Below are 14,512 nucleotides of genomic sequence, written 5' to 3'. Positions count from 1 at the left end.
AGACGGCGGTAGAGCGAAATGTAAACGAAACTCCATCTGTGTCCATTTGTACGGGGACAGAATGTAGCCCCCTCGTGCACGTGGGCTGACTGCGAGTGCTCCGGGTTCCTCCCACTTGCAAACACTCATTCGTTGGTGCGATAACATCTGAATATATAAAGGACCGCAGAGCTTTGGCAATTGTTGCTCTAAGTTCACCCGAGCACCTTCCTGCTTGTCTCTGGCTCATTGCATCTCTCTGTCGGTATCTGCGTTCAATGGTGAGTGAATACTGTGCGTGTTACAAGTTTAAATTATTGTATACTGGTCTTAATCCAGCAGTATAACTTTAGACGGCTATGCCCAGTGACACCCAAACAACCACCGGCCCATACATTTACGGGGGCCGAATTATGAAAAGATTGGGCTTTTATATTTTTTTTCTTCTTGGATGAATATATTTCATATTTTATTGGAGTAACAGATCGGGCTAAAAATGTGCCAAATATCTTTCTCGCCCGTTTAGAACATCATTCAAATTGTATCTAGGTCACTAAATCGTGATCATCTACAGGGTGGCCACGGAGCTTCTTTAGGATGAACAGATCTGGGTGCTGCTCCCCAGTCGCAGCCCACGGCTCGATCCCTGCCCACGTTCTCCTTGACAGATTCTTCCGAGCAGATGGTGGCTGCATACTGTGGAAGAGCAGTTCTGCACGGCTGTTTTGAGTTGCTCACTATTTGTCAATCTTAAGCGTCAGATATTCTCCTTGATAATTCCCCAAAAGGCAATTCACCAAAGGGAATTATTACGACATGTTGCGGTTAAATTTTGATTTAAAGCTTTCGTGACTGCAGTAATTCATATTCTTAGCTCTTTCGGTAAAGTCACGTTGAAGGGAAACAATAAAATAAAAAGTATATATTTAATGTATTTAATATATTTTATTATTTTATTGTTTCCCTTCAACGTGACTTTACCGAAAGAGCTAAGTATATGTTGCGGTTGTCAGGTCTGAGTTTCGGGGCAGCCACATCAGATCAGATCATCTCCAAATCCATCGTCCACCGAATTCCTGATTCAAATAATTCCCGAATCGCGAAGGCAAAGGGACTTCGTGGCCACCGTTTAACATTTATTGGGATGCGATAGGACGCGGACACTGAGAGCGGACACGAAAGCAACACTCTTGCTTGCTATGTGTGCGAGTTTATGTACAGGTGACAATTTACAGGTGTGGAGGCGGGTGGGGTAGAACAGTTATTTTTCATGAGATGCGAGTTCACGTTCGCACGACACCACACGTTACAATAGCACCTTCCAGACGCACCGCCGACGCGTGCATTCATGCCGGCAATGAGAAATACAACAGCGATAATTAGAACAATAATAAAAGCAATGACATTGAGTATACTTGATGCATAGTCTGCTCCCTGATGTTCAACATTGCAACGCAAAGTAACAATGCTCAAAACGTTGACCAGCGAGATTCTTCGTGAGTGCCTCACGAACGACCCCCTCCCGTCGCAGGAATGTGGAATTGACACCGTTGGCGCAGGGTTTGCCACTCCCCACACTTTCGGCCGGCAACCACAACCACATCACTTCTGTGATGTGTGCCACCGCTGGTGGCCAAAGCATCACCAAAGCCATCTAACAAACCTCGACCATTGCCAGTAATTGAAGGGGGGGTGGGGGGGGGAGCTTTAACTTTTGTCGAGTTCATGGACGCCATCATTTATCTGCTTACTTAAAATCTCATTATTGTTTCAAGTGCCTACTAAGTACGACTGACCTGTGGCCTCTTAAGAGTGTTACACAGCAAGCCTGGGCCCATTCTCTCTCCCTGTGGAGATTGTACTTTCGAACAAACATTGGCCTTGCTTCAAAGTCGCACACATTGAGAGGAACCCTTGAAAATATCTGGATCATTACATAGAATTCGCTGTCTACATTTATAGCCGCGATGTCCATTTTCATTGAACATCTTTTACAACCAAGGGTAAAAACAGGGTTTCTGATGCACATCTAAACATCGCATTAACCGATGATAAAATCTAAATAAAATTTAAAAAAAACACGCGCGCGCCTCTGGGCTTCAGACTCTATACAATCCTCGAACAAACGAAACTCGATCATTAAACATGGATGCATGTGAGCTTAATTCACACCCCAAGCGAAAATCAGATTTCATCTCGTGGACTCAAAAGCTGATTTGACATAAACAGATGGACGCTGCCCCGTGTAACCACGGTAGAATCATCAAGACCACAGTGCTAATTTACTCAGCATTTCATGGTTCATATTACGGAAAGACTGGCCCTCACCATGGCAATGGGTAATTTCCACCATTTGGTCCGATGAAGAGCCACTGAGTGCCACACGATGACCCTTGTGAGCAAGGAGACTCTCAGACTCCGAGATTTCTCATCCTCCTCCCCCCCCCCCCAATCCGACACAGCGTACCGTCCAACAACATTCTCTCCGTCCCGCGTGATCGTTAATCGCAGGCGCATAAAAAAGCGGCATAATTAATAGCGCGCTCGGAGAAACGCCACTAAGTAATTATGATTGCAGCTGCAAGAGCGCACGGGACCCGTGTTAATCACTGGGACGTGGCGTCGGCTCCGCGCAGCGAAATCTCTCAACACCCCCCACACCACACACACCGCGGCTGTGTGCGCATGGAGCCACGGCGCGAGCACTCGTCAAATCGCCATCCTTGTCGCGTTCGATTAGATTTCACCCACGGCTCGTGTCTCCATCGATATCCGTTGCAATCCCTCTCGTCCTCGACCGTCGACCGTCGAGGACGAGAGGGGTTATGCTACCGGGTGAGGCCCATTGGGCCGTAGAGATCTTTTTGGAGAAGTGGCCTGGCCACAAATGGTAGCTCAACGAAGTGGCTTATCACCGTGTGGACATTTATATGAGCCAAATACTCTAAACGCACGTTGATTCTAAATGTGAAGAGAAAAATCCACGCGACCACGGGGAGAGAGACACGCAAACTCCAAATATGCAGCATGCAAGAGGCCGTGGGTTCGTGATCGAACCCACGGCCTCTTGGATATCAGACGATGAGTTATCATCTCGCCACCGTCACGCCCCAAACACCTCTCTGCGCTTGCAGTCTCTACTCCAGGGTCAATGGAACGTTTTTAGCAATCATAAGATGCCTTGAGCTTATATGGCCACATCGTCTTAGGAACAAGCTTGCCTGAGGATCTGAGGGCATCAGATTTATTGAATGGTTTTAAACAAGGTATTAAAACATACCCTTTCAGATTGGCGTTTAATTAGGATGCTTTTTAGGTGTTTATTATGCATTTTATTATACTGTTAGTTCATTATAATGCGATGCAAAAAAATGTGTGCGTCATTCGTATCGTTGTGTACATTGTGTCAGTCGCTTTTAGTTTGTCCTGTAAAGCACTTTGTATTGCTTTATTTGCACGAATTGTGCTATGTAAGTAAAGTTTGATTGATTATAGTTCCCAATCACTTACATTTCAAAAACGGAGGAGATTGGTAAACCTTAGCCGTGCACCACGGTTGGGTCTTGTTGAGGGTCAGAGTTAATTGATGTTTTACCCAAAGGCGGCTCAGCGGCTAGCTTAGTTGTATGAGCCACAGCCGTAGCCGGGACATGTCATGCCATCGTAATTAATAATCAAGGCTTAATCAAATCAGCTGTACCGGTGGCTCAGTGGTAGAGCGAGCAGCTTGCAATTGGAAGGATACGAGTTCGAATTCTGATTGGGGTGGTCAATAAAACGAGTCTCGCTTTATATTCGTTGTTCTTTCGGTAAAGTCACATTGAAGGGAAAAAATAAAATAATAATATATAAAACAATAAAAATTCTCACGACGTTTCGACTGTAACACAAACAGTCGAAACCTCGTGAGAATTTGTATTGTTTTATATATATATATTGTATTATTTTATTGTTTCCCTTCAACGTGAACTTTACCGAAAGAACCAAGAATATGAATCACTGCAGTCACGAAAACTTTAAATCAATATTTGAGTCTCGCTTTGTGGGGAAGTCAACAGTGGTTGTCCTATGGATAGACTCGACCATGCCCTATGAACGTCCACTGTCTCAGGTGCTGTAAACAGGAGATGAGCACCAATGCCTCAATGCTCAATTGAGATCGGCAATCGCTTTGACGTTGACCAGAAGGGCCGGTGCGTGTGCTCGCAAAGGGCCTGCGACCGGTAACCAAGCCGTTTGTTTACCCTATCATTATTATATAAAGGAAGTATTTAATTCCTTGCCAGCCAACCTGCCTACGGAACACCTCGGTGTCCTATCGTCATGATTACGTAAGACGATTGTTGCACTGTCAGGACTGAACGCTGCCAGGATTACATAACACAACGCTTGGTAATCTGGGCAAATGCTGCGAATTATTAATTTGTACGAATCGCGATAGTAACTGCGCTTTCTCGCCCCCCCCCTCCACACCACTTGCACCCAGGGTGTGTTTCATAATCAATCGGGTTGCGTGCGCACGTGTGCAACCAGGCCGGGAAAAGTCTCACTGACTCTCAATGCCTACTTCAGGAGCATCCTGCACTGGGAAGTTGGGTTTATTTCTTTTGAGCGTTGCCACTCTGCCAATGTCATACAAAGCAATTTCATGATGTGGATTCAAAGTTCTAGCCTCAACTAAACTCAGCCATTCATACCATCAGGGGTCAACCAAAATGAGTACAATTTTAGCGGGAAGCCAACAGTGGTTGTGCAATAGATAGCCCTGCCCCTGATATATGAACGCAAGAATTTCCACCATGGACTCAAGGCTATAAGCAGAGGTGAGGTGGGCCGATGGCTCAGGGTACAAAGATGCTGAGACCCTGAGTTCCAATCCAGGTTCCAGACGTCCTGTTTAATCACCCGGTGGCTGAAACCAGGTTCCAGCCGCCCGTGATTAAGCATGGTTCACGAGTGCAGTGATTTGATGGTCGTGGCTCTGTCACCAATGACTCAACAAAAATCAATAGGCGTTACATTTGGCTTTCAAATTAATTTGATTACTCACCAGCTCTGAGTAGAACAACAACATAATATTGATTCGACTGCCAAGCGGCAAAACATTTCCCCGCAGCTGGTCAAGCGAGAAAAACACAATAACTGGTGTGGAGATTTTTTTTTTAAATGCAGAAGTCATTCCGTGATGTCTCCTCGCAACAGGACACTCTCTTACACGTGGCGGTCGTGCTGCTCTGCGAGAGCTCCGAATGGACACTTCATTATGCGAGGCGACACCGATGTAGGGTTGCCACCTTTTTCACACAGTCGGTGAGGGTTGGAGGATCAACCTTCCCGTGGGCGTTGAGGTGCCATACCCCGGCTGTCCGGGAGAAGTCGGCACAGCAAAATGTGGATACTGCCTTTTCCATCGGCACGGGATGGAGTGTTGCTCCCTCCCACGCTTGGATTTTCTCCGGGTGCTCCGTATTTCCTTCACATGTAAACACGTATTAATTGGCTAATATAACACCTTCATATATGTAGAGGATCCCAGAGCTTGGGGTGGGCACCAGCTTCCTGTGTGGCTGCCTTCACCGTTTTCCTGTGGTTCCTATATGTTTACCGTGGGGCGCCGCATTACAAGTTGAATGATTATTTCCATATAAAAGTAAACAAAACACGAAACAGTGACCCGCAGACGCCCTCCTCCTGCAGAGCGAGCTACAGACCAAGCATGGTACTCCAGTGTTTTAAAATAGACCAGACAAATGGCTTTGATCTTTCTTGACTGGTAAACCTTCATCATGTGCATCGGTGTTTCACACAAAATACTGGTTTTCAACACTTTATTGCCTTGCTCCCCCCCCCCCTATAACGGTTCGGAGGCTGTGCCTGGGAGATTTTTCTTTTGCTCTTGCTTTTGGCTTTACGAGGCTCTGCGTACATCAGTGCACACAAGAGCCCTCTCTGTACGCTGGGTTTTCCAAACTCCGACGGGATCTGTCTGCAGCGGAGCGCGGCCCGCTGCGGGAATGTGACCGTGTGGGAGGGGGGGGGTTTGGGTAGCAACGAAAAATAAACATCGCCGAGATTATTTATGAACTAGCCTCAGTGCCACCCGTTCATCCCCGGGAATTTATGCAAACGTATTTTTTTGGCGACAGCAATTTGTTTTATTTTGCTGACGCCCAGAGCTCGATTTTCTCATGTAAGATTTTCCCGGCATTCCCCCACCCCACCACCTCGGCACCATCCCGCCATCCGCACCACCCACTCAAAAACACACCCGGGCGACAACAGGCAGAGGGAAATATTTTCTAGAGCTCAGCAACGGACAGCTCCAGGCGCGAAACAAAGCCCCCTTGCCGATGCCGCAATCGAAGAGTCGCCTTGCAGCGAGTCAGGAGTTAATCCTCCTCCTTCTTCTTCTCGGCCACAGGCAGGGTCGAGCATCCGGATCTGTTCAGCGGCACGCCGCGCCTTTGCGTCGGTGGGTGGGGGTCGGGGGCGGACGTTTCCAACACACGTTCACACGTAAAAAAAAAAATATCCACAACGTTATTATTCTTAACGCCGAGGCAAACCGGGCCCGCACAATCTGCCACAGCAGCGGAGGCAATGCAACGATGGCGTTGACTCCAGATCGACAGGCAGGAGCCGCTTGCGATCACTCCCGAGCGCGTGTGTGCATTCGTAGCATTCGTATTCGCGAGTATTCCCTTTTAGCCCGGGATAAGATGTGGCCCAGGGCTATTAGGGAGCACGGCGTGGGGCTAACGACGTGTCTGGGCTCCCTTTGTCTCCCCACTTGCGACGCCGACACGATCGTACCGGGTACTCATTTGAGGCTGAGTCGGCATAGGGGAGGCCCAGGACAGTCACACGTGGTGTGAATGACTGCGAGTCACACCTAGGTGCGAACAGGATTGTGGTGCAGTGCCAAGCCACTGCGCCACTCACCCCCCCCCCCCCCCACACACACACAGACGCACAACAACAACGTCCTTTTCCCACTGAGTGACGGTGACTTTGTGCCAGGCTAGGTGCACTTTGAGGCCACCACGTCAAGTGATGGTGGCCTGCTTGCAGTCGTTCACGGGACACACACGGGCGTTATTGCCTAACTGACTGAGATGACCGTCAGATGCACCACCTGTCTCTCACCACTGTGCCAACACATCAAGACAAAGGTGGCCCATGTGGCTGACGTCGGCAAGTGCTGTTGGCGAGTAGCACCCATAAAGGCCGGCACGGTACACCAGGGGGTGGGTGGGTGGGTGGCCTGCACCAACTCCTAACCGACTTTGTCTCCCAAGTTGCAATGCTTACAAAAGTGGCGATGCTTACAAAAGTACTTAATTGAGGCTGTGTCGACCTAGGGGAGGCCCAGGATCGGTTCAGATAAACGTCACTGGGTGTTGGTGACCGTGAGCGGGAATCGAACCCGGGGGGTCAGGTTTGTAGCACAGCGTAGCGCTAACCGCTGCGTCACCGCTCCCCACAATCAAACGACAACCGTCGTTCACCACTCAGTGGCGGTGACGTCACCACGGCTCTAGTGCCAGGCTAAGTGCACTATCAGGTCAAGCACCGCTATCCAATAACAGTGGCGAATATTTGTAACAGACCCAGGTGCCGTGGGTTGACTGCCTGAGATGACCGGCAGATGCACCGAATGTGCTCCCCTCTGTGCCGACTTGCTGCATTGTAGCCGCTCGTCGTGGTGAGAGTTGCTTCTGTATTGCATTTTTTTGATTCTGCTACTTATACTGCAGCTGTTATGGATTGACTCATGCAGCCAACTATGGCTGAAAAGTTTGGTCGTACATGTTATGTATATCTTTATTGTTAAATTTGATTCACAGTTCCTGTGATCACTGTTACATTGTTTTTATAGCTTTATTTTGGTGATTTTGAAAACGTTTTGGTTTAGCCATGTTTGTTTGTTGTAGTACAGAGTTAGCCTGATAACTTTAGTCTACATTGTCTTATGGTTGTTATTGCTTGACTTGCATCCCGCTGGGATTTTTGCACACAGCGTTGAAATACGGTGTTTTTTTCTGGAAGACTTTGCTGTTTTTTCCAGGATTTTTCTGTTGCGTGTAGTCACTTTAAAATGTTCCTTGTTCATGTTTTTTTGTTTTGTTGCGGTTGCACCCGAGTCAAGAGCCGCATAACTCACAGGGTTATACCTAATAAATGAAACTGAAACTGAAAACGCGCAGACCCACGCTCGCATGGACGGACAGACGCGCTCGCACGGACGGACGGACGGACTGCTTGCCATCTACGACGCCCCACGGTCCGCCCAGACTCCATGCATGCGGGCGCCCTGCAGACGGGCCAGGCGCTCCCCGTGGTCCCGCGCGGAGTCGTGCAGCCCCCTCAGGGCCCCCTCCAGGGAGGCATGGAGCCGTGTCGCCTTCAGCAGGGAGTCGGACATCTCGGCGAGGCTCACGCGCATCCTGCTCGCCACGACAAATCGGGAGACCAGGGGCGGCACGGCAGAGAATCATCGGGATCAGAATGTTTATTTAGACCGGAGGGGGAATTCCGATGAGCTAATGAAGCTCTTTTTTTTACAGATGTCCAAAGTAGAAGTGAGGGGGGGGGGGTCAGCAAGTTACAACAGCAAACAATACAAACAAAACGATAGGAGTGCAAAATAGTGAAAATGGTAATCAAGTCAAAGACAGGTTCGGCCCACTGAACTACGTAGCACTTTTTTCAGAAGCAACTTGGCCATACATGAGAGGCGTCACTTCACCCCCTAAACCATCTTCTCTCGACTCGTGTCAATTCGCCCATTGCAGTGGAGCGGGCAGGTTGCTTGAAACACTCGAATTAACTTTAGTACCCTCGTGCGGGATGACCAATTGACGCCGGTTTGCCTTTCTTAAAGTCTGCTGGCGCAAGATGATCACACGTCAGGACAGGAATCCTAATTGAGCTGTGAATTGATTCAATTACCTGCACGCGCCGCCCTTTGAGTTTGCGGTGCTTAGGTGAGGCCGGCGGTAATTGGAGTGGGGCACCTGTGCGTGCCAACGTGCTTCGGCTGATCCGCAAAAATTCAGAGGTGAAGCACTTCATCTGTCCGGAATTGGAGCATGAAAAGTGGGGCCGCGTTGCTTCACGCGCGTGAAGCAACTACGCGCTCCAGGAGGTCACGGAGTTGAATTCCTGACGGGGTTTCTCTTGCAGTTCTTTCTTCCCCCCAGCGCATAGATCAGATAGTCGCTCTGGCGTGTAATCGGTTGTGTTAAACTTAGGACGAAGAGTACCATGTAAACATCTGATTGACGATACAAAAAAAAGTAAAGTTATTCAAATCGGTAGAAATTATCTTGCTTTAAAAAAAAGTCGCACTGGACTAATACCGGGCATTGTCACCGACACTCGGGTTTGTGTTTATAATCGTAAAAATATAACTTTGCAGCCTCCCTGCACGAGTGAAAGACTCCTCCCACACGTTTCACCATAATATCACCGCAACTAGTCACCGCTGATGACAAATCTCACTCGGGTCGTTGGGTTTATAACGGAGCGCGCTAACCATTGCGCCTCTGCTCTTCTCCCTCTTTTACGTTCGCGCAGAAAGCATTGTTTATGATATTCTAGGGCGATAACAGGAACTGTATATTTGTTTTACTCCCCTTGCAAAATACAATACAAGTTGGTATTTCGGGCGTTTTCGTGCACGGTCTCCGCATCTCACTGCGCTGTACAAACAATTGGGTGGGAGGCCACAAGTTAGGCAGGGAGAGAAAATCGTATGTGTGAGTGTTGCTCAAGACAAGTCGAGGTATAGCAGCAGTCACAGGCAGAGAGAGAGTTGGAGAGGCGTTCTGAGTCCAAACTTCAACAGGCTCATCACTCGCTCTATCCCACATGTTGAAATTAACTGATTAAAATGAACCAACGGTGTGAAATCAAACGTGCATATTTAATTCAGAGCGCCCAACCTGTAAACAGTACGTGGGGTTATCTGTGTAGCAGTAATACGAGAGTTCAAAACGTTCTGATGAAGATAATGGATCCTTGCAGTCACGAAAGCTTTAAATCTAGAATAAAAAATGTTGAAGATTAAAAAAGACGTGAACATACACGAGCGTAAATGTTTGTCTTAAAATGTACAACTTTAATTAAGAAGCCGAAAGGTTTTGCTCAGTGTTGCTACCTGGGTATGGCCCAGGAGTCGGACCACTTGAGCTGGTGGCACTGCTGCGATGCTGGATTCGCATCCAGGGTTTAATAATCTTCATCGTAGCTGTATATATATAGCGGCGTCGTCCGTTCATGCGAATTGCATCTGACAGTTGCCGAGGAACCACAAGCGAGCTGCTGGAAGTTAACAGCCATGCGGTGAGCCGGCGCTACCGATACTTGTCCAAGTTCTACGATCCTCAATATATAAAAATGTTTCGTGGCGATGGCTGAGTGCGATCCGCATCACCCGGAGGAAACCCCTGGCGTGCGAGGGGGTACCACTCTGGAAGTTAAAACCTCACGGCTAAGCCTCCCGGGGTCTCAAGATGACTTATCATGACGGTTCCAGCATTGGGCTGTTTGTGACCAATCCAGTTATTGTACGTAATGAGTACTTAGCTAAACTAAACATTTTTTTTTCATATTTTACCAGGTAAGTCCCACTGAGCTATATACAGCAACTGTTTTTCAGAAGTTACCTGGCCACAAATGATAGCTCAACGAAGTGGATGATCACGCTGACATTTATCGCTGCAAATACTCTATAACGCCATGTTTCTAAATGTAGAGAAAAAAACATAGAGATCCCCCCGGAGAAAAATCCACGCGACCACGGGGAAAAAAAGAAGCGCAAATTCCAAATATGCGGCAGGCGTCAGGGTCGTGATCGATCGAACGCACGACCTCCTATGTAACCAGGCGAGGTAGTTAACATTCCACCACCGTGTCACCCCACGAGCTGACACTACCAACTCCTGGCCCACACCACACAGCCACAAGCCTTACCGACCTGCTGGTGGTGGGGTTGGTGGACCCATCCACCACGTGCTGAGTTCAAGCCTTGCTTAAAGCGTGCGAGCGAGATCGGGTGAGATTCACACAGCAGCGCAATCAGTGGCGAGTTTCTCGCAGCTCGGTTCGCCTCTGCGTGCAGCTCACAGAGAGGGAGGCAGTGTTTTTTTTGGGGGCGCCACGGTGGCTAGGAGATGTTAATTACCTCACTCGGTATACAGGAGGTCGTCGGTTCGGTCCGGACCCCGACGCCTGCTGTGTATTTGGAGTCTGCGTGTCTCTCTCCCCGTGTTTTCGGCGTGGACTTTTCTCCGGGTCCTCCGGTGTTACCCCTCACATTTAGAATAAACCTGCCGTTTGGAGTGTTCAACTGCTATACATTTCCGCATGATGATAATCCAACGTCGTTGAACTATAATTTGTAGCCGGGTCGCTTCTGCGAAAACAACTATACCGTATAGCTCAGGGGGTATTACCTGGTAAAATAAAACAAATAATGAGTTAAATTTCGATTTAAAGCTTTCGTGACTGCAAGGATTCATCTTCTTTGGTTCTTTCGGTAAAGTCACGTAGAATGAGAATAAAATAATAAAATAAAATAAGACAATAAAATTCTCATTTTTTTGTATTCTCATTCTACGTGACTTTACCGAAAGAACCAATAAAACAAATAATGAGTTAGTAAAAGTTAGTTTCCTGCGACGCGCGATACTGATGAGCACGAATCACCTGGCCGCCGCCTTGCCAACGGCGTCTCGCTCTTTCAGGGTGTCGCCCGCGCCCCCCTCGAAGGCGGCCTCCACTCGGACGACTCCCCGCTGCAGCTCGCCGTGCTCTCCCCGCAGCGCGCTGAGCGACGCGCGCAGGGCACCGGCGAACGAGCCGTGCTCGCCTGCCTCGGCCAGCACCGTGTCGCGCACGCTGGACAGCACGCGCCCGTACTCGGACACCACCCGGCGGACCCTGTCCACCTCCTGCCTCGTGGCCGGGCGGCACTCGCCCGCTACGGGGCGCGCGGGGCCCACCGCCTCGATGGCGAAGGAGATGCCGCAGCGATCGCTCCCGCTGCCGCTGCCGCTGCCGAAGACCTCCGCCGAGTCCGTGATGAGGGTGGGTTCTGAGCGATGGTCCTCTCGACCCGGTGGCACGACGCTCGCGGACTTATCCGTCCGCTGATGGCGAGAAGCGTGGCCGGTGGTCGTTATTGTTGATGATGTTGTTGTTGTTGATGTTGTTGCTTTTGGAGTGGTGGCAGGCGTGGTGGTGGGTCCATCGTGGTTCAGCGAGCGTCGAGGTGTAATTAACGGGCGAGGAGGAGGAGGAGCTACTGCCTGCGATTGTAACCACACGGAGGGCAACACTTCGAGTCCCGAGCCAGAGCCTGCGTCGTTGTCGCCGTCACCGCTGATGTGGCTCACGGCCCACGGAACGCAGAGAAGGAGCAGAGCCACGGCCCGGCAGCTCCGCGAGAACAGCATCATGATGACCTCCTTCCTCGGATGAGCCGGCAGACGACGGCAACAGCTTGGGCTGGGTGAAATGCGCCTCGATAACGATACTCTGAGAGGAGTGTCCGTGTTTTTTTTTTCTGGCGCAATACGGAAAGTTGTACCTCGTGGCGAAGGGCTAAAGTTGGTACGGTACTTAAAATGTCCTGCACTAAATGTTTACCCCCTGTTGATTTTGCAGGTTCCAGAGCTGTTATCAGAAGTCTGGAAGACCGAAACGCCGATAGACGTTTTTTCCCCCTTAACAGTAGAGACGCGTAAGGAAGGGAGATCGATTTACTTGGTTAGTAACAGCTCGATAAAACAATACGAACCGCCCTTACGGTCAGATGAAAGTTAGACTGGACTTCTTTAAAAAAAAGAAAAGAAAAATACTGAGCAGTCTAATATAATAACGAAGCTTCAATATTAAAAGAGGTTAGCGTGAACATAAACATATATGTGTGCACATAAAAAGGCAGATTGCTCGCTCTTAAGAGCGACTACATGTGTTTGTCATAAACGAATCGAGTACAGCGCAAGGAACGAGAGGGCACACAGAAGGAATGCAAGCACTTCACCGAGTGGAAAGGTTTTCTCACGGCACTGGCCAACATCGGAATTCAGAGGCTGCGAAAGCCGCCGACGATGGCCACTGCAAGTTGCACAGACGGTGCCGTGAGCGAATCGGCGGCCCTGATGTCCCTCTCGATCACGCAAATCCACCAACCACGCGTTCACGCTGCCATCCAAATCGAGAACTTTCCCCGCACGCTGCGTCTCCCGTTCACCGGCGTCGGCCTTTGACATCCACACGCCAGCATCACGGCCGTGAGGTTCCACTATTAGTATTGTTGTTGCCTGCCACGTAAGTAAATAACAAAAACAGCATAAAACCTCAAACCCACACCCTTGGTGAGTTGCAGTGGCGGAGCTGAAGTAGGCGAAAAAGTTCTGGGTAACAGCGCAGGCAAATACCGGCGCGTCTGTCTAGATAACAAAGACAAAGAATACCCCCAGGATAGCCTTAGCAGGCTGCTGGGGCAAGTGTGCTCTTGGCGAGTAGCAGCACCTATGAAGGCCGGCACGGCACACGAGGGGGGGGTGGGGTGGCGTTGGTGGCCAGCACCGCGCCCGAGACAACTCCGCACACGCTGCAACGCATCGACTCCGTTACAAGCCGCGTGCCCCTATTGAGCCATGTGGTAGAGGGAGAGGAGGGAGATGAGAAGGGAGGGGGGGGAGTGGGAGGAGCGGTGGATTGTGAGGGGCGTTAAGTTGTGGAGGAGAGCGGTGGGTTTTTTTTCCTCTTCGTGTTAGGGCTCTGGGTGTGTTTGTGTGGACGAAAGGGGGGTGGATGGTGGTGGCCGCGCTCAGCCAGAAGCAAACCAAGCGAAAGCCTAGCGCCCCAAAGGCTCAATGTGCCCTGGATTCATGGACAATATAGGGTGGTGGGTGTACCAAATATCAGCTGAAATTCAAATAACTGCATCGTAATGTAAACACAATAAGCTATATTCTTTGGTTCTTTCGGTAAGTCACGTAGGTGGAAAAAAAATCACCACGTTTCTATCGCAACACAAGCGGTCGTCGTCGGGCATAACAAATAATCCACCAGTGGAACTGCTAAAACAATTACGGTGACAAGCCGGTTAATATCTCTATCCATTGTATCTGCATCTCTTGTTAACCATCTCACGATATCGCTGTTTTTGTCTGCATTTATATTATCTCACTACAAACTGTATATCTCGCCTATCCGTCTCTCTCCTGTAGTCTCATTGAGAGTTATATTATTGGTTATTTCGGTAAAGTCAAGTAGAAGGGAAACAATAAAATAATACAAAATATATTAAACAATAAAATTCTCACGACGTTTCGACTGCAACACAAGCAATCATCATTTTATTGTTTTAAATTTGTATTATTTTATTGCTTCCCTTCTACGTGACTTTACCGAAAGAACCAAGCAAGAATATGAATCCCTACAGTCACGAAAGCTTTAAATCAAAATTCATTGAGAGTTGTTTGTGAATCAAGAGGTTGAGGCCCCTAAAATCATG

General features: G+C 49.0%; 1 protein-coding gene across 1 annotated transcript; it reads right to left on the bottom strand.

Annotated features, from left to right (window-relative positions):
• Positions 1–1,102: 1,102 nt before the first annotated feature.
• LOC116945226 (uncharacterized) lies at positions 1,103–14,049 on the bottom strand. Its single transcript, XM_032959532.2, has 2 exons — positions 11,692–14,049; positions 1,103–8,426 (listed from the first exon to the last, which is right to left on the bottom strand). Exons 1-2 carry the CDS (start codon positions 12,441–12,443, stop codon positions 8,249–8,251), a joined length of 930 nt encoding a protein of 309 aa, XP_032815423.2. The 5' UTR covers positions 12,444–14,049; the 3' UTR covers positions 1,103–8,248.
• Positions 14,050–14,512: the final 463 nt, after the last annotated feature.

The sequence above is a fragment of the Petromyzon marinus genome, chromosome 23, assembly GCF_048934315.1.
Source record: "Petromyzon marinus isolate PM22_M1 ecotype Great Lakes invasive population chromosome 23, UKy_Petmar_22M1.pri1.0, whole genome shotgun sequence".
In the NCBI taxonomy this organism is placed as follows: domain Eukaryota; kingdom Metazoa; phylum Chordata; class Hyperoartia; order Petromyzontiformes; family Petromyzontidae; genus Petromyzon; species Petromyzon marinus.
The sequence above is the reverse complement of the archived record's forward strand: the minus strand, read 5'-3'. Positions and strand labels throughout refer to the sequence as shown.

What these genes read in the sequence shown, in the direction of transcription:
- LOC116945226 (XM_032959532.2), bottom strand. Translation starts at nt 12,443, where the DNA reads ATGATGCTGTTCTCGCGGAGCTGCCGGGCCGTGGCTCTGCTCCTTCTC. An exon ending in GTTGGCAAGGCGGCGGCCAG is followed by an intron (nt 8,427 to 11,691) that starts GTGATTCGTGCT and finishes CGTGGCGAGCAG; the next exon opens with GATGCGCGTGAGCCTCGCCG.